The sequence below is a fragment of the Myxine glutinosa genome, chromosome 8 (assembly GCF_964187855.1).
Source record: "Myxine glutinosa chromosome 8, kmMyxGlut1.1, whole genome shotgun sequence".
NCBI lineage: Eukaryota > Metazoa > Chordata > Myxini > Myxiniformes > Myxinidae > Myxine > Myxine glutinosa.
In genome coordinates, this window is record NC_136268.1 from 9,569,145 (window position 1) to 9,591,841 (window position 22,697).

Below are 22,697 nucleotides of genomic sequence, written 5' to 3' on the forward strand. Positions count from 1 at the left end.
GGACGGTTTTTCAGATGGAAATTGATGATTTTGGAAGTTTGACCTTGAGTTGACCTTTGACCTTTTGAACTCCAAATAGTTGTTTTTCCAATTTAGCGACAATATAAAAATGCTGTTCAATTTTCAAGTCAATCGGATTTAAAATGGCGAGTTTAGAAATTTGACCTCCAGATGACCTTTGACCTCAAAATCGATATGCTTAATTGTGATGACCTCTACAACTTGGTGAAGTTTCGTGAAGATCGGCTGAAAATTGTGACCTGTAGGCGACTGACATACAGACAAACGAACAAACAGACAGAATAACGCACAAGACCAACCAATATACTTGAAAAATCTTCGATTTTTGCAAATAACAAACAGACAGAATAACAAACGCAACCGACCATTATACTTGAAAAATGTTCGATTTTGCAAGTAACAAGAAGACGTCATGAAGAGCACGATACTTGCAAAATCCCCCCCCTCCCCCCCCCCCCACCCCCAATTAATCCAGAAAATTGCCCATTTCATCAAGATCAAAATTGACGATGTTGATCAAAGCTCAGGTCAATTGGATGAAAATTGATGATTTTTCAGATGAAAATTGATATCAGAAGTTTGACCTTGAGTTGACATTTGACCTTTTTTGCCCTATTCAGTGAGGCAATGTGCTAATGCTGTTCTATTTTCAAGTCAATCGGATGAAAATTGACAGTTTTCAGATGAAAATTGATGATTTTGGAAGTTTGACCTTGAATTGACATTTGACCTTTTGACCTCAAAACTAGTTGGTTTCCCTATTTAGTGACTCGATATGCAAATGCTGTTCAAGTTTCAAGTCTATCAGGTGAAAAATGGCGATTTTAGAATTTCGACCTCCAGATGACCTTTCACCGTTGACCTCAAAATCAATAGGCTTCTCAATTGTGACAACCTCTACAACTTGGTGAAGTTTCATGACGATTGGCTTGGAATTGTGACCTGTAGACCGGTGACAAACTAAAAAACAGACAAACAAACAGACAGACAGAACTAGAAATCGGTCAGAGACCGAGGACTTGCCGGAATTAAGAATACTAGGGCGTGCCCGCACGTACGTGCTTGCCCGTACGTGCTTGCCCGTACGTGCGTGCAAAAAAACATGCGTGCAAACAACAACAACAAAAAAAAACTTTGAAACCACGTGGCAGTAACGACCACAGAACCCCCCCCCCCCCTCTATTTACATGAAATGGTTTGGTCCATTCGCAAAGCCAGTAACGACCACAGAACCCCCCCCCCTCTATTTACATGAAATGGTTTGGTCCATTCGCAAAGCCAAAGCGAACGGCTTGCGAGTACGGTGACCATACCTTGGGAACCACTTGTCCGATTAATTTCAAACCTTGAAAAGGCACATCCTCGGGTCCCCAGCAATATACCTGGCAAGTTTCAAGTATATCGGACCGGTAGTTGTCGAGAAACAGCGGTCACAGACAAACACACACACACACACACACACACACACACAGACACACACACATACACACAGAGATTACTGGAATTATAGATAGGCGTGCCCGTACGTGGGTGTAAAAAAACATGCGTGCAAACAACAACAACAAAAAAAAACTTTGAAACCACGTGGCAGTAACGACCACAGAACCCCCCCCCTCTATTTACATGAAATGGTTTGGTCCATTCGCAAAGCCAAAGCGAACGGCTTGCGAGTACGGTAGAACCCCCCCCCCTCTATTTACATGAAATGGTTTGGTCCATTCGCAAAGCCAAAGCGAACGGCTTGCGAGTACGGTGACCATACCTTGGGAACCACTTGTCCGATTAATTTCAAACCTTGAAAAGGCACATCCTCGGGTCCCCAGCAATATACCTGTAATACCTGTAACCTGTAACCTGTAATAACCTGTAATACCGTAAGTGCGTGATGTGACCGTACAATGAATGTATCCTCCCGACGCCGCAGCTCGGATGGCGCTGCAGTTAATCGGGCCTGTATCGGCAGAGTTATTATAAACGTGTACTACAATTGATCGTACCTTACAACAATCAACACAGATTGCAACTTGAAAGAAATGAATACGCTCTCAAATGTGCCGTCCGAGGCAGCGTCTGCTCGCCACGTTCAGCATTCAGTACGTCGTCACTATGACTATCCGTAAGTCCGGAAGTGACGTCCTCATTTGACTGTCTGGAGGGTCGCATATCGCAGTTACGATGAATCGCAAATTAGTTTTAATTAGTTTTAAAACATCGTTTAACGCCAACATAGCACCAAAATAGTTTGCCAACGTGAAATAAATGAATACGCTCTCAAATGTGCCGTCCGAGGCAGAGTCTGTTCGCCACGTTCGGCACACGTGATAGCTCGCTGCTCTCTGATTGGTTGAACCGTTTTTTGGACATAGCTCGGTAACTACTTCTCCGATTAATATGAAACCTTGAAAAGGCACATCCTCAGGTCCCCAGCAATATACCTGGCAAGTTTCAAGTATATCGGACCCGTGGTTGTCGAGAAACAGCGGTCACAGACAAACACACAGACACACACAAACACACATACACACACACACACAGAGATTACTGGAATTATAGATAGATGGCGGCCGAACCACGTGACCGATGAGGTCATCGTTATTTGTTTTCTAAACTAATTTATTCCTAGATTATGTTCAATAAATTTCATCTTGATCGGATGAAGTTTTGTACTTGTCGAATTATGACATCATAATGGAGGCACCTATGACATCCTCATTAACATATTTTATTCCCCATGGATAGTTCTTTACAATAATAATAATAATAATAATGCATTTATTTTATATAGCGCTTTTCAGGGAGCCCAAAGACGCTTTGACAGAGTGCAAAACATAATGCATAGCAAAACATAAAAACAATTGCAAAAAACAAGAATCAATAGGGAAATATTCAAAGCAAAAAGGAGGGAGAAGGAGAAGAGATAGTCAGGGGTTAAATGCTGTGGGTTAAATGTTGAATGCAGTGTTGAACAGGTGGGTCTTGAGTGATGTTTTGAATGTGGTGAGTGAGGAGGAGTCTCTGATGGTGTGAGGTAGTGAGTTCCAGAGGGTGGGAGCAGCGATGGAGAAGGCCCTGTCCCCCCAGGATCTGAATTTGGTCCGGATGGGGGTGGGGGGGTTCAGGAGGTTGGTACCAGCAGAGCGGAGGTTGTGGTTGGGAGTGTGTCTGGAGAGGAGGTCAGCCAGGTAGGATGGGGCCAGGTTATGGAGGGCTTTGTATGTCAAGAGGAGGATTTTGTACTGGATTCTCTGGGAGATGGGGAGCCAGTGAAGCTTGTAAAGGACGGGGGTGATGTGGTCACAGGTCCGGGAATGGGTGAGTAGACGGGCAGCGGAGTTCTGAATGTATTGGAGTTTATTGGTGATTGTTGAGGGTGAACCATAGAGGAGGCTATTGCAGTAGTCCAGACGGGAGGTGATGAAGGCGTGGATGAGGGTTTCTGCAGCCATGGAGGAGAGGGATGGACGGAGACGGGCGATGTTTTTCAGGTGAAAGAAGGCTGTCTTTGTGATCTGTTTCGTGTATTTGTCGAAGGAGAGGTTTTGGTCAAAGATGATGCCAAGATTCCGGATGTGAGGGGAGGTGGATACTGGGATACCGTCGATGTTGAGGGCAAAGTTATGGGTGGATTTTATGAGCGTTTTTGGGCCAATGATGATTATTTCAGATTTATCACAGTTAAGTTTGAGGAAGTTAATTTGAAGCCAGGATTTTATTTCAGTGATGCAGTTTGTCAGGATAGAGTGGGTGGCGGTGGAGATGGACTTGGTGGAGATGAAAAGCTGGATGTCATCGGCGAAGCAGTGGAATTGGAGACCATGACGGCGGATTAAGTGACCGAGGGGGGACAGGTAAAGGATGAAGAGGAGGGGGCCAAGAACTGAACCTTGGGGGACACCTTGGGGGAGGGGAGCAGTGGGGGATTTGCAGTTATTGATGGAGATGAACTGGCGTCTGTCAGAGAGGTATGATTTAATTCAAGAGAGGGCAGTGCCAGTAACGTTAAAGGTGGTTTCAAGTCGGGTGAGGAGGATGGTGTGATAGATGGTGTCAAAGGCGGCGCTGAGGTCGAGGAGGATGAGAATGTTGAGGTTGCCAGCGTCAGAGGAGAGGAGAAGGTCGTTGGTGATTTTGAGGAGAGCAGTTTCAGTACTGTGGTTGGAGCGGAATCCGGATTGGAATGTTTCATACAGGTTATTGGCAGAGAGGTGATGTTTGAGTTGAGCGGCTACAGCGCGTTCCAAAACATTCGACAGAAAGGGTAGGTTGGAGATGGGTCTGAAGTTGTTTAGGGTGTCAGGGTTTAGTCCAGGTTTTTTCAGAATGGGGGTAACAGCAGCAATTTTGAGGGATGGTGGGACGATGCCTGTAGACAGGGAGGAGTTTATTGTTGCAATGATAAGTGGAGAGAGAGCAGGAAGGGAGGCCTTGACAAAGCTGGAGCGTATGGGGTCAAGAGTGCAGGTGGCAGTTTTCATTCCTATGAGGAGTTCAGATAGGTCAGTAGGGGAGATTGGGGAGAATTGAGACAGAGGATGGCAGGATAAGGGTGGTTTGAGAGGTTTGAGGGGGAGCGGGTGCGGCGGTGGTCAAGCTGTTGTCGATGTTTTCAACTTTGCGTTGGAAGAATGAAAGGAAGGAGATGCAGTTGTCTACTGTGAATGACTGGGTGGTGGTGTTCAGGGGGCTGAGGAGTTTGTTTATTGTAGAGAAGAGTGCTTTTGGGTTTGGGGCCAGAGTGGATAATTTGAGAGTAGTAAGCGGAGCGGGCGTAGGAGAGGGCATCTTTGTAGTGTTGTAGGTGGTCCTTGTAGGCTTGGGAGTGAATTGTGAGACCTGTTTTATTGCGGAGTCTTTCAAGTTGGTAAGCACGAGTTTTCATCAGGCGGAGTTCAGGGGTAAACCAGGGAGCAGAATGGGTGAAAGAAACTGTTTTGGTTTTTATAGGCGCAAGTTGGTCAGGGCAGGAGGAGAGAGTGTGGTTGTAGTAGTCAGTGAGATCAGAAGGGTTGTGGAGGTCAACGAAGGGAGAAGTGGACATTTTTTCAGAGAGGGTGGATGAGAATGAGGTAGGTGAAAGAGCGTTTAGCTTACGGAAGTTGATAGTGCGATAATGCCTTGGTGTTGGGGCGGGGATGTTGATGGTCATAGTGATGGCTAAGTGGTCAGAGAGGGTGAGGTCGGAGCCAGAGAGATGGTGCAAGATTAATCCAGTAGAGCAGACAAGGTCCAAAATGTGACCACGGTTATGGGTAGGAAAGTTGACATGTTGAGTGAGGTTAAAGCAGGTGAGTAAATCAGTGAAGTCAGTGGTTATCGTGGAGTCAGTGGAGTCCATGTGGATATTGAAATCACCAAGGAGGAGGATTGAGGGGGAGAGGGAACATAGCTGGGTCAGAAAGTAGGAGAAGTCAGACAGGAATGATGGGTGTGGTTTGGGAGGGCGGTAGACAACAGCCATGACTGACTGTGTGTGACCAGAGAGTTTAAAAGCCAGGTGTTCAAATGATGGAGCACATGCGATGGAGATGAGGCTGGTCCTTATGTCTTGTCGGTGAATAACGGCAATTCCACCACCTCGGCCCTCCGAGCGTGGTTTATTGATGTAGGAATATCCATTGGATGTGGTGAGGTTGAGTCCGAAGTAGTCCAGAGGTTGTTGCCAGGCTGACATAGCCATACTGACAATGAGCCATGTCTCAATTTTTTCTATTCAGCACTTTCGGAGATATCGAGGTGCAAAGTTTTTCGGTTTTTCCAAGACGGCGGCCAAACCATGTGACCGATGACGTCATCATTTTTTTTTTCTCCACTAGTTTATGCCGACATGGCGCCCAAGAAATTGCATCTTGATTGGATGAAGTTTTGTACTTGTCGAATTATCAAATTATGACGTCATAATAGAGACCTTGGGCCTAGAGAGTTAAAAATTGGGCACAGTCTATTCCAGGGTAAGACAAATATGTGTGTAAAATATGGCGATTCTATGTGCAACGGTGTAGACGTAGTACTGCGCACAAACAGACAAACAGACAAACAGACAGAGACAGAAACCAACCAACCAACATACTTGCCGGAATCTTTCCCGGCAAGTACTGTAATAACAAACAAACGCAAGCAACCAATATACTTGAAAAATCTTCGATTTAGCAAGTAATGAAAAATCACTCGTACAGCGACACTTGGCAAAACAGAACAAAGTAGAATGGCACTCGGTAGAGCATCCTTTTGACCTCAAAAATAATTGGTGGTTGAATTCAGTGACCTGATATGCAAATCGTCTTCAAAGTTTGTTAATCAGATGAAAATTGACAATTTTAGAAATTTGGCCTATGTTGACCTCAAAAATAGTTTGTGGTTGGTTTCAGTTAGCTGATGTGAAAATCCTTTTCAAATTTCAAGTCAATTGGATGAAAATTGAGGATTTTAGAAATCTGAAAAAGTGGTTAACCATTGGCCTATGTTGACCTTTTGACCTCAAAAATATATAGGATTTTGTCGGACCATGAACTCTATCATTTGGTGAAGTTACGTGAAGATCGGTTTAAAATTGTGACTTGTAGGCAAGTATAAGTGAGTGGGCAGAAACACACAACACACAAACTGGAGTGATCAATACTTGTCAAAATTTGTTTTTTTGCCAAGTAACAAACAGACAGACAGGGGTGAAAACATAACCTCCATCCACCTTTGGTGGCGGAGGTAATTAGTTTGTATGTACCTCGGATGGTTTGCAGCTCTCATTTGCTTAGCCTTTTTTCTTCCTTATTGTTATTATTATTATTATTTTTTATTTTTTTATTTTTTTTTAACACTACTTCTATCATGCTTCAGTTACCACCGGTGTTTCATGTATCACAGGTGCATGGTGTTTCTGGCCAAATTGGTTTAACAGATTATTATTAAATATGTTTGCATTGATCTAAGACTAATGGACGAGCTTGTCCATGAAGTGTGTGTGTGTGTGTGTGTGTGTGTGTGTGTGTGTGTGTGTGTGTGTGTGTGTGTGTGTGTGTGTGTGTGTGTGTGTGTGCATCGTGTGTCCGTCGGTGTCAAACATTAGTCGACAATGACCAAATGCATATGGGATTTCAACCTGAGTTCCCTTCAATCTGAGCTAAATTATTCAGATAGGAGCACTAATAACCTGATTTAATGCATCGATACTGAATTTGGTAATGCATTGATATGAAAATGTTTTTTAAAAAATGGATGGCCGTCGAACGCGCCGATGATCTAATGCGAGATGCTTTCATTATTGGTCTCCAATCGCCTGCTATTCATCAGCGACTGCTTGAGAACGAGCCTATGACCTTTCAGGTTGTGTACGAACAGGCCAGGGTTCTGCAACTGGCCCAGGTCCGATCTGAGTCTTACAGACGTCCTTGCCTGACGGCGAGCACCGCGACTGCCGAGAAACGCTCGGAAGCGGTTTCCGTCACGGAGGGAGTTCCCGAGTGGGCTGCGGCTTGCCTGGACCCCCTTGGTGAGAGTCTGGACGCTGAGGAGAGCGGCCTGGTTACCACGGCTGTAACGACTCCAGTAGCAGCGACCGCAAAATGTTTTTTTTTTTGCGGGAATCGCCGACATCTGCGGAGCCAATGCCCTGCTTGGGACGCTCTGGCAGTGTCCTTTCTTCCCACAATCGTTGCACAAAGTCTGTAGATCGACCAAGGCTAGACAAACGACGCTCGCGAGCACGCACATGTCTAGAGCTGCGGCTGTCAATGGGGTCGTGCCTCGCAGCCTGGCGAGAGCGGTGATACCTGTGGTGATCAATGACAAAGCGGCTGAAGCTTTGATAGATACTGGGAGCAGTGAAAGCTACATCAGCCAAGATATTGTCAGAAGACATGGATGGCCCACTGTTCCAGCCACTCAGCACGTGTATATGGCTTCTGCGGCACTATTCAAAGTTCAAAAGGGGTTTGCGTAGTGTACTTGGTGGCTAATGATATATTGTATATGGATGTTAAGAGGATGGTGTTGCAGAATCTGTGCTCCGATGTTCTCCTGGGACATAATTTATTGAATCGGCACAGCGTTTAGAGATTAAGTTCAATGGTGAACAATCCCCTAACGTCTTCTCGGGATGAAGTTTGGCGGAAGAGTCTATCGAGCCTCCCCCGCTATTCCCGTGTCTGACACCAAATTGCCATCCGATTACTGTAAAGTCTAGGGCTCTAGGCGATACTCATGCCCGGATGCTCAACTTATCGCGGATGAGACTAAGCGGTTGCTGCATGAGGTATCATCCAACCGAGCAGCTCACCTTGGAGGGCTCAAGTGCTTGTAGTCAATAACCCTAATCGCCGGAAGCGAATGGTCATCGATTCTTCTCAAACGATCAATCGATTTACCCAACTTGACGCTTACCCGCTCCCCAAGATGGACGACATGGTCAGGGAGGTATCTACCTACAGGATTTTTAGTACCTTGGACCTTTGACGTGCATTTCACCAGATACCTATCAGGGAGACAGATCGCCCGTACACCGCCTTCAAATCGGGTCAGCGGTTGTACCAATTCCGTAGGATTCCCTTCGGGGTCACTAACGGGATTGCGTGCTTGCAACAGGTGATTGATGGCATTATATCCAGAGAGGAGCTAAAAGATGTATTCGTGTACGTTGACAATGTCAGTCTGCGGCCGGGATCAGGTGGATCATGATTCGAACTTAGGGCGGTTCTTGGACGTGGCTTAGAAATACAATCTGACCTTCAACGAGGATAAGTGTAGCTATTCAGTCAAAACAGTAGATCTCTTGGGGTACACCATGACCGGAGGGGAGATATGACCTGATTCGGCACAGCTGCAACCTTTGCTCGATATGGCCCCTCCAGTTGACCCGGTTGCATTGTGTAGAGCCATGGGTCTGTTTGCTCATTATTCCAAGTGGTCCCAAGTTTTTCAGAGAAGATCAGACCACTGGTAGAATGCAAAATATTTCCGCTAACCTTGGTCGTTAAGGCTGCCTTTCAACAACTGAAAAACGATATAGCGAGTGCTGTTGCGACCTCGATTGACGAGACTGTTCCTTTCATGGTCGAGACAGACGCTTCGAAAAGCGCTATCGTGGCAACGCTCAATCAAGCTGGAAGGCCGGTCGCTTTCTTTTCTAGGACTTTGTTTGACAGTGAGAAGCGACATTCTGCCATCGAGAAGGAAGCTTATGCAATTGTAGAAGTGGTCAGACGGTGGCGCCATTTCCTTCTAGGTAAGCATTTCCAGCTGATTACGGACCAGCAGTCCATCGCTTTCATGTATGACGGTCGGCACCCGCAGAAGATTAAAAATGAGAAGATCGCTCGCAGGCGCGTTGAACTAGCCGACTTCAGCTTTGACATTGTGTGTAGACCAGGACGAGATAATCTGGCTGCTGATGCTCTATCTCGACCGGTCTGTTCTGGAATGATCACTGGCGAGTTACGTGATATACATGAATCGCTTTGCCATCCGGGGGTCACTCGAATGGCCCACTTCGTGCGGAGTAGGAATCTGCCTTTTTCTATCGATGAAGTCCGGCGTCTATGTAAGACGTGCTCCGTGTGTGCCTAAGTTAAACCGAGTTTTTATAGACCGCCTATGGGAAGTCTGATTCATGCCGGAAGGCCTTGGGAGTGTTTGAACGTGGATTTCAAAGGCCTGTTGCCGGCTGCTGGGACGCGCCGATATATACTTACAATTGTTGATGAGTACTCACGATTTCCGTTCGCTACTGTGTGCAGCTACGAATGAAACACCACACGGCCGCTTGTTTCAATTCCAGCGACGTAGTGCTAGTGGGCAAGCGCTACCCTCTTGGTTGACGGAGCCCGGTCCGGCTCTACTGAGACGAGCGGTCAGACAAAGTAAATATGAGCCGAGCCGTTGGTGGATCGCATGGAAATCCTAGAGGCAAATCCGGAGTATGCTCACGTTAGGTTGCCTGACGGACGCGAGACTACCGTATCAGTCCGACATCTCGCTCCTTGCAGAGAAGGAAATCAGCGGGCTGCTGACGACAAGGGAGACGTAATCTCGGTTTCCCCTGTCAAAATAGTCGCAGCCAGGATCGACTGGGAATAAAGCGATTAATGATAACGTCAAGGTTCCGGACATCCCGTCGCTGTCAGGAAGCCCTCAAAGAAAGCGGTCTGATGAGGATGATCCTCTTTTTGCGAGATACGGTGATCCGGGGACTGAAGGGATTTATCGGACCCATCCTGGAAGATTGTGCCAACCGCCTACTCGTTTTGGTTCGTAGAGCTCTGCACTCTGTTACAGTTGACTTCTTGTGTATTTGCTATTTGTTTGCTAGCTTGTGCTTTTAACGGAGGGAGAATGTGATGAAATATGAAGAAGAAGATTCGGTTGTGGGATGGCACTGAGAATTGGATATAACGGAATGCTGGGAAGGAAGGAGGGAGAGTTGGTTTCGTTTCTGTATTCTGTGAGCAGACAATTGAGTAAGGTATGAATGGGAATGTTAAATGGTTATTCGCTTGCTTATTGATTAGTTGGAAATGCTATTTCGTTCTTTCTCTGTAGTTCTAATAACCCTGGTGTTGGGCTAGCGGCTAGGGTGCCAGCTTAGGATCCTAGGATCCTGGGTTCGAATCCCGGTCGATCGCTGAATTAACACCAGGGGGGTTGACTCAGCCTGTCATCCTTCCTAGGTTGGCAAATTGAGTACCAGTTCACTGGTAATTCCCTGTTTGTCGTAAAAAGGCGACAAAAAGGGTTGGTGGCAGGAAGGGCATCCGGCCGTAAAACATTGCTTCAAAAAAAGGGGACCAAAAAAAAAAACAACAACCATGGTCCCCGAAAAAGGCCAACCCCCGCTTGCGGGGAAAAATGGCCTCTAAAGGTGGTATATATATATATATATATATATGTATATATATATATATATATATATATATATATCTGTAGTTCTAATATTATTCTTTTATTCTGTGGTATAGGGTATGTGGAGATAGATTTCCAAAAAGCCTCATATCTGGAAAATAGGTCTCGACTTTATTTAATAACAGGAGGTATGCGCTCTACCAAGTGCCTTTCTAGTTTTAGAAGCTTTGTGAGCCATTTCAGGTACAATCCTTACATCGCATATAACCCCGTCCATAATTCTAGGGCCACATTAGACTAAATTCTGTAATGGACCACACATAATATACGTTATTTCATTCTGAGCATTCTGACAGTTGATTACGTCATTTTGAAAGTCACATATAACCCCGTCCATAATTCTAGGGGAATTAACCCGTCTGTAAGAACGAAGTATTTGCTTTTGAATTAAAATAAATGATGAGCAGAATGACAAATCTCCTATTCGCTCGTCCGCCATGTGTGTTCGTGTCAGAACTTTTATTTTAATAATTTCATCTTTTGTGATCTAATTTTCAACAAACATTGATTATGAGAATATGTTTTACGCTAATTAACAAATTTTACATTTTTAACTGATAATTTTGTCTGGTTTAATTTGAGTACAAAGCTGATGTGGATGGGCTTTGCATTTTTGGATTGTTGTCTAGTTGTTGAATACAATGGTGGTGATGAATTTGTGCATCTTTCAATGTCCCTAACATTTGGTGTATTATTTTGAATATTAAATGGTGATTAATCTAGACTGCGATGATTTGTGAAAAATGATCATTGTAATGTGAGACCTTTGGTGTGTTTTCTATCTGGTGTGCACAGGTGTTCAGACAGGCAGGTGTGTTTCTTTCAACAGAACCCTTAAAACATGTGAGGTGAACGCATGGTGTGGCATTGAAAAAATTGAAGCAATACCGAAGTGAGTATAAATTCTGATTGGGATGGTGTTTTTTATTTATTTATTTTATTTTACCCACAAACACCTTTGCTGCTGATGATTATACCATTACAAAAATGCAATTTCCAATGAAGGAAGTGAATCATACTAAAATATGCAATTTGGTGTCTGTCTGACCAGTCACATTCGGTCGTAACTTAATCCACCCCAGCCAAACTTTCCAGGGGGGATTAAGGATCATACGCTGAAGGTTGTAGTGACTTATTTTGCCCCTTGCCCCCCAGGGGTTTTTTTGCCTTAGGCAAATGCCGTGTTAAGGTGTATAGATAGTTTATTGTGGCACTTTTCCAAGACTGCTTCTAATAATAACAATAACTAGAAAGCATCTGAAAATGCAAAGCCCGTCAGTGTCTGTTTGTATTCAGATGTCTTCTTCGTCCATATGTGCAAGTAACAAAAACAGTTTTAAAAAATACAAAATGAAATGATGATTTTATGCAGCCTTGACCTTTGAGCTTCAGATCTAAAAAAAATAATCAGCTTCTAGTTTTTGATTAGTGAATCAATTCTAAGATTCAATATGCATATTCTTAAATTTCCAGGTCTATTGGACGCAAATTGATGATTTTATGCAGCCTTGACCTTTGACCTTTTTATCTAAAAACAAAAAAACAAACAATTGACTCCTACCTTTTGATTAGTGAACCTGGTGCCTGGTGTTGGCTTAGCGGTTAGGGTGCCGGCTTGGGATCCTAGGATCCTGGGTTCAAATCCCGGTCGATCGCTGAATTAATGCCAGGGGGGTTGACTCAGCCTGTCATCCTTCCGAGGTCGGCAAATTGAGTACCAGCTTGCTGGGATGAATGATCCCGGTTTAGAATAGGTACACCGTATCCCTGCGCATTGTAAGAGGCGACTAAGGGTTGGCGTCAGGAAGGGCATCCGGCCATAAAACATTGCCTCAAACAGGGAACCATGAATGTCATGGGGCCCGCAAGGCTAACCCCAGCTCTAGCGGGGAAAATGTCCTTAAAACGATCATTCATTCATTCATATTCATTCATTCTTTTGATTAGTGAACCAATTCAGTGACCCGATATGCAAATTCTTTAAATTCCAGGCCAATCGGGTGAAAATTGGTGATTTTATGCAACCTTGACCTTTGACCTTTTTATCTAAAAAAAACTCAGCTTCTAGCTTTTGATTGGTGAACCAAATCAGTGACCCAATATGCAAATTCTTAAAATTTCAGGTCAATCAGATGAAAATTTATGATTTTATGTGATACTGACCCTGGACCTATTGATAAAATTATTAATTTACGGCCTGGACAGACGCACGCACACAGAAGTGATTACAAAACCCCGTCTTCTGCTGTTCACGGGACGGGCTAATAATGACATAATTACAGAATAATTGAATCCTAGTAATGTTATTAATTCTAATAATAACAATAGGAATAGTAACTGGTAATAATAAAAAGGATGATCCTCGCCACCCCCTTCTCCCGCCCCCCACCTCAGCACACATGTGCATACACACGACTCCCCCAGCACACATGCACATGACTCCCCGACTTCCCCCAGCATGACTTTCCAACTTCCCCCAGCCGCTCCCTCATGGAGCGAGTGTATCTCGTAAATATAAATAAGAGTTCCTTGCAAGGAGCTTCAATGCAGGAGGAGGTCATTAGGGCCCAAGGCCTGCGCTAGTGTTGCGTACGCGTGGTTGTTTGTGTGTGCTCTATCACTTTAAATGCTAAACCTCATCCATTTTCATTTCCCCTTGCCCTATCCTCCTGCTCAACAATGCTCTTTGCTTTGTGCATCACACATTGCCAGTCATTTCTTATGTTGTAACCAGACTTGTGGAATTTTCTGTAATTTTTTACAGGCTCTGTTCAATTTGTTGTTCTGTTCAAGTATGTTCCTGTAAGGGCTTCATTCAAAAAAATTTTAATCCTGTAACTGGCTTCGTTCAATTTATTTTTTATTCTGCAAGGGGCTTCATTCAATTTTTTAAATTCTGAAATGGGCTTCATTCAATTTTTTAAAATTCTGTACAGGGCTTCATTCAATTTTTTAAAATTCTGTACAGGGCTTCATTCAATTTTTTTTATTCTGCAAGGGGCCTCATTCAATTTTTTAAAATTCTGTACAGGGCTTCATTCAATTTTTAACAATTCTGTACAGGGCTTCATTCAATTTTTTTTATTCTGTACAGGGCTTCATTCAATTTTTTTTATTCTGTACAGGGCTTCATTCAATTCCTTAAAATTCTGTACAGGGCTTCATTCAATTCCTTAAAATTCTGCACAGGGCTTCATTCAATTTTTTAAAATTCTGTACAGGGCTTCATTCAATTTTTTAAATTCTGTACAGGGCTTCATTCAATTTTTTTTATTCTGCAAGGGGCTTCATTCAATTTCTTAAAATTCTGTGCAGGGCTTCATTCAACTTTTTAAAATTCTGTGCAGGGCTTCATTCAACTTTTTAAAATTCTGTACAGGGCTTCATTCAATTTTTTAAAATTCTGTACAGGGCTTCATTCAATTTTTTTTATTCTGTACAGGGCTTCATTCAATTTTTTTTATTCTGTACAGGGCTTCATTCAATTCCTTAAAATTCTGTACAGGGCTTCATTCAATTCCTTAAAATTCTGCACAGGGCTTCATTCAATTTTTTAAAATTCTGTACAGGGCTTCATTCAATTTTTTAAATTCTGTACAGGGCTTCATTCAATTTTTTTTATTCTGCAAGGGGCTTCATTCAACTTTTTAAAATTCTGTGCAGGGCTTCATTCAACTTTTTAAAATTCTGTACAGGGCTTCATTCAATTTTTTAAAATTCTGTACAGGGCTTCATTCAATTTTTTAAAATTCTGTACAGGGCTTCATTCAATTTTTTACAATTCTGTACAGGGCTTCATTCAATTTTTTTAATTCTGTACAGGGCTTCATTCAATTTTTTTTATTCTGTACAGGGCTTCATTCAATTTTTTTTATTCTGCAAGGGGCTTCATTCAATTCCTTAAAATTCTGTACAGGGCTTCATTCAATTCCTTAAAATTCTGTACAGGGCTTCATTCAATTTTTTAAAATTCTGTACAGGGCTTCATTCAATTCCTTAAAATTCTGTACAGGGCTTCATTCAATTTTTTAAAATTCTGTACAGGGCTTCATTCAATTTTTTAAAATTCTGTACAGGGCTTCATTCAATTTTTTAAAATTCTGTACAGGGCTTCATTCAATTTTTTAAAATTCTGTACAGGGCTTCATTCAATTTTTTTAAATTCTGTACAGGGCTTCATTCAATTTTTTAAAATTCTGTACAGGGCTTCATTCAATTTTTTTAAATTCTGTACAGGGCTTCATTCAATTTTTTAAAATTCTGTACAGGGCTTCATTCAATTTTTTAAAATTCTGTACAGGGCTTCATTCAATTTTTTTAAATTCTGTACAGGGCTTCATTCAATTTTTTTTATTCTGCAAGGGGCCTCATTCAATTTTTTAAAATTCTGTACAGGGCTTCATTCAATTTTTAAAAATTCTGTACAGGGCTTCATTCAATTTTTTTTATTCTGTACAGGGCTTCATTCAATTTTTTTTATTCTGTACAGGGCTTCATTCAATTCCTTAAAATTCTGTACAGGGCTTCATTCAATTTTTTAAAATTCTGTACAGGGCTTCATTCAATTTTTTAAAATTCTGTACAGGGCTTCATTCAATTTTTTTAAATTCTGTACAGGGCTTCATTCAATTTTTTAAAATTCTGTACAGGGCTTCATTCAATTTTTTTAAAATTCTGTACAGGGCTTCATTCTATTTTTTTTAAATTCTGTACAGGGCTTCATTCAATTTTTTTTATTCTGCAAGGGGCTTCACTCAATTTCTTAAAATTCTGTACAGGGCTTCATTCAATTTTTTAAAATTCTGTACAGGGCTTCATTCAATTTTTTTTATTCTGTACAGGGCTTCATTCAATTTTTTAAAATTCTGTACAGGGCTTCATTCTATTTTTTTTAAATTCTGTACAGGGCTTCATTCAATTTTTTTTCTTCTGTACAGGGCTTCATTCAATTTTTTTTATTCTGCAAGGGGCTTCACTCAATTTCTTAAAATTCTGTACAGGGCTTCATTCAATTTTTTAAAATTCTGTACAGGGCTTCATTCAATTTTTTAAATTCTGTACAGGGCTTCATTCAATTTTTTAAATTCTGTACAGGGCTTCATTCAATTTTTTTTATTCTGCAAGGGGCTTCATTCAATTTCTTAAAATTCTGTACAGGGCTTCATTCAATTTTTTAAAATTCTGTACAGGGCTTCATTCAATTTTTAAATTCTGTACAGGGCTTCATTCAATTTTTTAAATTCTGTACAGGGCTTCATTCAATTTTTTTAAATTCTGTACAGGGCTTCATTCAATTTTTTAAATTCTGTACAGGGCTTCATTCAATTTTTTTTAAATTCTGTACAGGGCTTCATTCAATTTTTAAAATTCTGTAATGGGCATCATTCAATTTTTCTTACACTGTAAGGGGCGTCATTCAAAATTTGTGCCATTGGACAATTCCTCCTTTCCAGAGCCATGAAAAAAAAAAAAAAACCTCCTGCATGTGGACAAAAGAACCCAATCACCACCTGGTTGGCCACTAATAGTTTCTGAAAAACCACCAATAGTCCTATTTCCTCCAATAGTCCTATTTAAGTTAAACCTGTTCCGGGGCTACGCAGCAATCATTGGGGACACTGTCCCGCCGAATATGTGAAGCTGGCTGTTTCATCCGTCGATCTCCTAATGTCCATGATCTCCATACACAAGTGCGTTAATATCCTTGTTATTGCTAGCAAAGCGTTTAGTCAGTGTGTTCTTCATGTAAAAAAAAAGCAATTATCTCTTTTGAATATCCTTGCTATTTGTAAACCACAGACCAGGGTCTTGTACTAAAAACATCCAATCTGAAGTATGAACATAAAACAAGATTTTAATCTCCAAGGAGAAAGTAGAATTGATAAGTGAAATTGTTGGAGTTGAAAATGGCCAGTTTTTACTATCATTCTTTAAAATCTTTAAAATGTTACCTTCACAAAGTATGAAAAAAAGAAGTCATTTACAAGATTCATTCTTTGTCCCCCATTCCCGTTTTTCCCCTGCTCCCCAGCCCAGCTCTTCTTTTTGCAGCAGAAGATTTCACTGTTTTGATAAAGAACCAAGTCACCTTTCCGATGTTTAATCTGAAAAGGTAATGGCAGAGAAAACAAGACCGAAAGTCTAACAGCGGCGTGTCCGGGCTTGTTTGATACTTTAGTTGAAGAGGATAGTATGACCTGGGTGGAGATACCAGTTAGCAAATAATGTTAGTATTAAATTATTTTGAAGTACTCTAAGTCTCTAAGCTGTCTGTCACTATGGAAACGAAGAGATTGCATTGAGACACTGGTTTTTTTTTTCTACATGATTCGAGTCAACAATGAAGCAACCATACACTGCTTCATTCCAGTAACTTTGCAGTCACAATAAACGGCTTACAGTGTTACAATTATATTTACTATTATATTATTTCTCATAATTATAATATAGTAAATATTTACTCTATTTACTATATTATAAATAATATATTAATTATTAATATATTATTTCTCCAATGGCTTGATCTCTGATCATCAATTTGGATTCAGACCAGGTTACTCTGCTCTGGACATGCTGCTTCTGCTGTCTCAACAATGGATGGAGGTCCTCAATGTGAAACAGGAAATTAGAGCTGTCTCCCTTGACATATCAAGTGCCTTTGAAGGTTGTGGGATGGCACTGAGTGCTCACCAAACTCTCCTCCTATGGTATCCATGGAAATGTCCACGCATGGCTGGCGGACTTCCTCTCTAGTCGTAGTCAACGTGTGGCCCTGAATGGATTTCACTCATCTCCCCTTCCTGTTCAGACTGGAGTTCCCCAAGGCAGTGTTCTGGGCCCTGTGCTTTTTCTGGTCTTCATCAATGATCTCTCCGACTCCCTGGAAAATCCTCTCTATCTCTTTGCTGATGACTCCACTCTCTGCCGCTCCATTCCTCATCCCTCAGATCGGCAGTCCGTAGCCTCCTTACTCTCTGCAGACCTGGTCAAAATCAGACTGGTCAAACAAGTGGAACATGTCTTTTAATCCTGACAAATCTCACACTCTTAGTATGTCTCTTTGAAAAGATCATCTGAACAACCCTCCCATCTGCATTCTCAACAATCCTCTCCAAGAAGTTCTGTCACTCAATCTCTTGGGTGTCACAATCTGCCATGATCTTTCCTGGGAAAAATACATTTCCAAGCTGGCCTCCAAAGCCAGTCGCCGACTGGGCATCCTCCATCATGCGAAGTCCTTCCTTGGCACACCTGAGCTCCTCACCACATACGGGGCTTTCATCCGCAGCTCAATGGAATACTGTTCCCCCCTCTCGGCTGGTGCTCCTGCCTCACACCTCGCTCGGCTTCACGCTGTTGAAACCAAAGCTTTCAGAATCATTGGAATCTCCTGCGATGAAGCTGATTCTGAGGGCCTTTCACTCACTCACCACAGGCAGGTTGGTGGTCTTTCTGTCTTCTACCGACTCCTCTCTGACTTAGCCCCCCCAGCCCTGTCTGTGCTCTGTCCCCCAAGTACTCCTACAGGTCGCACAAGATCTGCCTGCAACCCTCTTCTGGTGAAACTGCCAAAATCAAGACTCTCTGCTCACCTTCACTCCTTCACTCCTTCATTCCTCTTTTCTCCCACCTCTGGAACAAACTCTCCCACTCTCTTCAATTCCACTCCTCCCTCCAGGTCTTTAAAACAGCTGATACCACCATCTCTTATCTTCCCCCATCCAAAACCTTGATCTTTTCTACCCCTGTTAATTCACCCCAGATCCACTTTTCTGAAATACCGACTTCTTTCCTGGAAGTCCTAGCAGTGTCCATGTGTTTTTTTTACCCCTCCCACCCTCCAACCCTCTTCCCACGCCTCCTACCCCCAAGCCCTCTACCTCCCACAGATCTCCCGATATCCCTGCTCTCAAATGTTGTACTTGTCTGCTTCCCACTCTCTCCCTATCTTGTCTCCCACTCCCTTTATTTTGTCTTGTGTCCGTTTGTCATATGTATGTCCGTCCGGTTTTATTATTTATTTATTTTCTTTTTTTTGGGGATCAATGTTGGCTCTTGCACGAGCCTCGATCTTGTATACAAAAAAAAATAAAAAAAATTGTTAACATAATTATTATTACTAGGGCATGCCCGTACGTGGGTGCCCGTTCCTTGCCAAAAAACAAAACAAACGCTACCCGTACGCTCTACCCCGCCCGTACGCCCGTACGCCCGTAAACAAAAAAAACAACGCTCTTCGCTTCCGCCCTTCGCTCTGACTGAATTGGGAGAAATAATGCGCATAAGAAATCGAGAAATTATTATTTTCTCCGGAAGAAATCGAATTACGAACCGTAATGGCGCACGCGCTCGGCTCGGCTCGCTCTCACATCGGCCACGCCTATGCAACAACGCGTTCTGTGATTGGCTGCCGGAAGTGCAGTCTTCACTGTCCGGAAGGTCGCAAATCGCAGTTACGATGAATCGCAAATTAGTTTTAATTAGTTTTAAAACATAGTTTAACGGCAACATAGTTTTCCAACGTGAAATAAATGAATACGCTCTCAAATGTGCCGTCCGAGGCAGAGTCTGTTCGCCACGTTCGGCACACGTGATAGCTCGCTGCTCTCTGATTGGTTGAATCGTTTTTTGGACATAGCTCGGTAACTACTTCTCCGATTAATATGAAACCTTGAAAAGGCACATCCTCGGGTCCCCAGCAATATACCTGGCAAGTTTCAAGTATATCGGACCCGTGGTTGTCGAGAAACAGCGGTCACAGACATACAAACATACAAACATACAAACATACAAACATACACACAGAGATTACTGGAATTATAGATAGATTACAAAAACGATGTTACTGTATTAATAAACGGAGGCTAATTCCTTACTCTCGTGATAATTACTACACTGCTTCCCCATTGAGTAAACGCTGAACCAACCATACACCGCTTCAATCCTGTAACTTTGCAGTCATGACAAAGGATTGCAGTGTTATGATTATATTTACCATATTGTTATTATTATTATTAACATTATTATTACTAGGGCATGCCCGTACTATATATATATCTAAAATTATATCCCCCCCCCTATTTACATGAAATGGTTTGGTCCAAAGCGAACGGCTTGCGAGTGGTGACAATCCCCCCCCTCTATTTACATGCAATGGTTCGGTCCAAAGCGAACGGCTTCCGGAGTTTGGTAAAGAAATCGCCATCGCGTACACAAACGCGCAGGAAAGCGAATGAATCGCAAATTCGTTTTTATTAGTTGTAAAACATAATGCCCAATTATTCAATTATCGCCAACGTATTTTGGCTTTTTGCAATTTAATCGCAAGGAAAAGTAGAAAGAGAAGAGGGAAAAAAAGAAAAGCCTTGCCTTGCTGCAAACAGCTGCTGCAAACAACAACAACATGGAAGGCTGCACTGTCCGGAAGTTGGCATATCGCAGTTACGATTATTTTAGTGTTAATGGCCAATTATTCAATTAGCGCCAACGTATTTTGGCTGTTTGCAATTTAATCGCAAGGAAAAGTAGAAAGAGAAGAGGGAAAAAAAGAAAAGCCTTGCATTAACGCATTAACGCTTGCATTGCATTAACGGTTCGGCACACGTGATAGCTCGCTGCTCTCTGATTGGTTGAAGCGTTTTTTGGACATAGCTCGGTAGGTACTTGTCCGATTAATTACAAACCTTGAAAAGGCACATCCTCGGGTCCCCAGCAATATACCTGGCAAGTTTCAAGTATATCGGACCCGTGGTTGTCGAGAAACAGCGGTCACAGACACACAGACAGACACACAGAGATTGCTGGAATTATAGATAGATTATTATTACGAAAACGATACTGTATTAACCTGGGCTAATTTTCCGTGAGGCATGAAGGCATGAAGCCTAAGGGCTATACGTACTGTATCATTGGAAGACGCGTAACGTGAATGCTTTTTTTTTTTTTTTTTTTTTTGTATACAAGATCGAGGCTCGTGAAAGAGCGAACATTAATCACACAGAAAGACAAACCGACACATAAAACATATAACATAGGGAGCGGTAGACAAGATGGGGAGAGAGGGGGAAGGACACAAACACAACATTTGAGAGCAGGGACCGAGAGACATGGAGACATCGAGAGATCTGAGAGAGGGCGAGGGCTTTGGGGGGGGGGGGCGTGGGAAGGGGGCAGTGGGAGAGGTATAAAACATATGGACACTGCCAGGACTTCCAGGAAAGAAGTTGGAATTTCAAACAAGGTGGATCTGGGGTGAATTAGCGGGGGTAGAAAAGATCAAGGTTTTTGATGGGGGAAGATAAGAGATGGTGGTGAACAGCTGTTTTAAAGACCTGGAGGGAGGAGTGGGATTGAAGGGAGTGAGGGAGTTTGTTCCAGAGGCGGGAGAAAAGAGGAATGAAAGAGTGAAGGTGAGCGGAGAGCCGAGATTTCGGCAGTTTAACCATCGGAGGGTTGCTGGCAGATCTTGTGCGACCTGTAGGAATATTTGGGGGACAGAGCACAGAGAGAGCTGGGGGTGCAAGGCCGGAGAGGAGTCGGTAGAAGACAGAAAGACCACCTACCTGCCTGCGGTGAGTGAGTGAAAGGCCCTCAGAGATAGCTTCATCGCGGGAGATTCCAATAATTCTGAAAGCTTTGGTTTCAACAGCGTGAAGCCGAGCTAGGTGTGAGGCAGGAGCACCGGCCCATAGGGGAGAACAGTATTCCATTGAGCTGCGGATGAAAGCCTTGTATGTGGTGAGGAGCTCAGGTGTGCCGAGGAAGGACTTCGCACGACGGAGGATGCCCAGTCGGCGACTGGCTTTGGAGGCCAGCTTGGAAATGTGGTTTTCCCAAGAAAGATCATGGCAGATAGTGAGACCCAAAATCTTGAGCGACAGAACTTCTTGGAGAGGATTGTTGAGAAAGTAGATGGGAGGGTTGTCCAGTCGATCTTTTCGGAGAGACATAGTAAGAGTGTGAGATTTGTCAGGATTGAAAGACATGTTCCACTTGTTTGACCAGTCTGTGATTTTGTCCAGGTCTTCAGAGAGTGAGGAGGCAGCAGACTGCCGATCTGAGGGAAGAGGAATGGAGCGGCAGAGAGTGGAGTCATCAGCAAAGAGATAGAGAGGATTTTCGAGAGAGTCAGAGAAATCATTGATGAAGACCAGAAAAAGCACGGGGCCCAGAACACTGCCTTGGGGAACTCCAGCCTGAACAGGAAGAGGAGATGAGAGAAACCCATTCAGGGCCACACGTTGACGACGACTAGAGAGGAAGTCCGCCAGCCATGCGTGGAGATTTCCATGGATACCAAAGGAGGAGAGTTTGGTGAGCAGAGCGGGGTGCCAGACCGTGTCGAAGGCACGTGATATGTCGAGGGAGACAGCTCTAATTTCCTGTTTGGCATTGAGGACCTCCATCCATTGTTGAGACAGCAGAAGCAGCATGTCCAGAGTAGAGTGACCTGGTCTGAAACCAAATTGATGATCAGAGATCAAGCCATTGGAGAAGAGGAAAGATTTCATATCAGAAGCAATGATGGATTCCATGACTTTGCTGATAATTGGGAGAAGGCTGATTGGTCTGTAGTTGCTAGGATCTGTTTTTGCACCTTTTTTGTGCAAAGCGGTGATGTTGGCTGATTTCCAAGCAGATGGCAGTTGACCTTGAGCAAAAGAGAGGGTGAAGAGAACAGAGAGAGGGTGAGATAGAGCAGCAGAGCAGGATTTTAGGACCCGTGGGCTGATGCCGTCGGGTCCAGTTGCAGAATCAGAGTCGAGGGTTGACAGAAACTTTTCCACCTT

At 43.0% G+C, this 22,697-nt stretch overlaps 1 protein-coding gene across 2 annotated transcripts in view; it reads left to right on the top strand.

Moving 5' to 3' along the window:
• LOC137432219 (P2X purinoceptor 4) overlaps window positions 1-22,697 on the top strand; it is a gene marked incomplete at its 5' end in the record, with an annotated part of 71,718 nt that overhangs the window by 12,437 nt on the left and 36,584 nt on the right. For both annotated transcript variants that reach the window (XM_078782912.1, XM_078782913.1), the window contains 2 exon segments: window positions 11,704-11,800; window positions 16,940-17,020. In XM_078782912.1, the coding sequence (XP_078639038.1) occupies window positions 11,704-11,800; window positions 16,940-17,020 (178 nt within the window).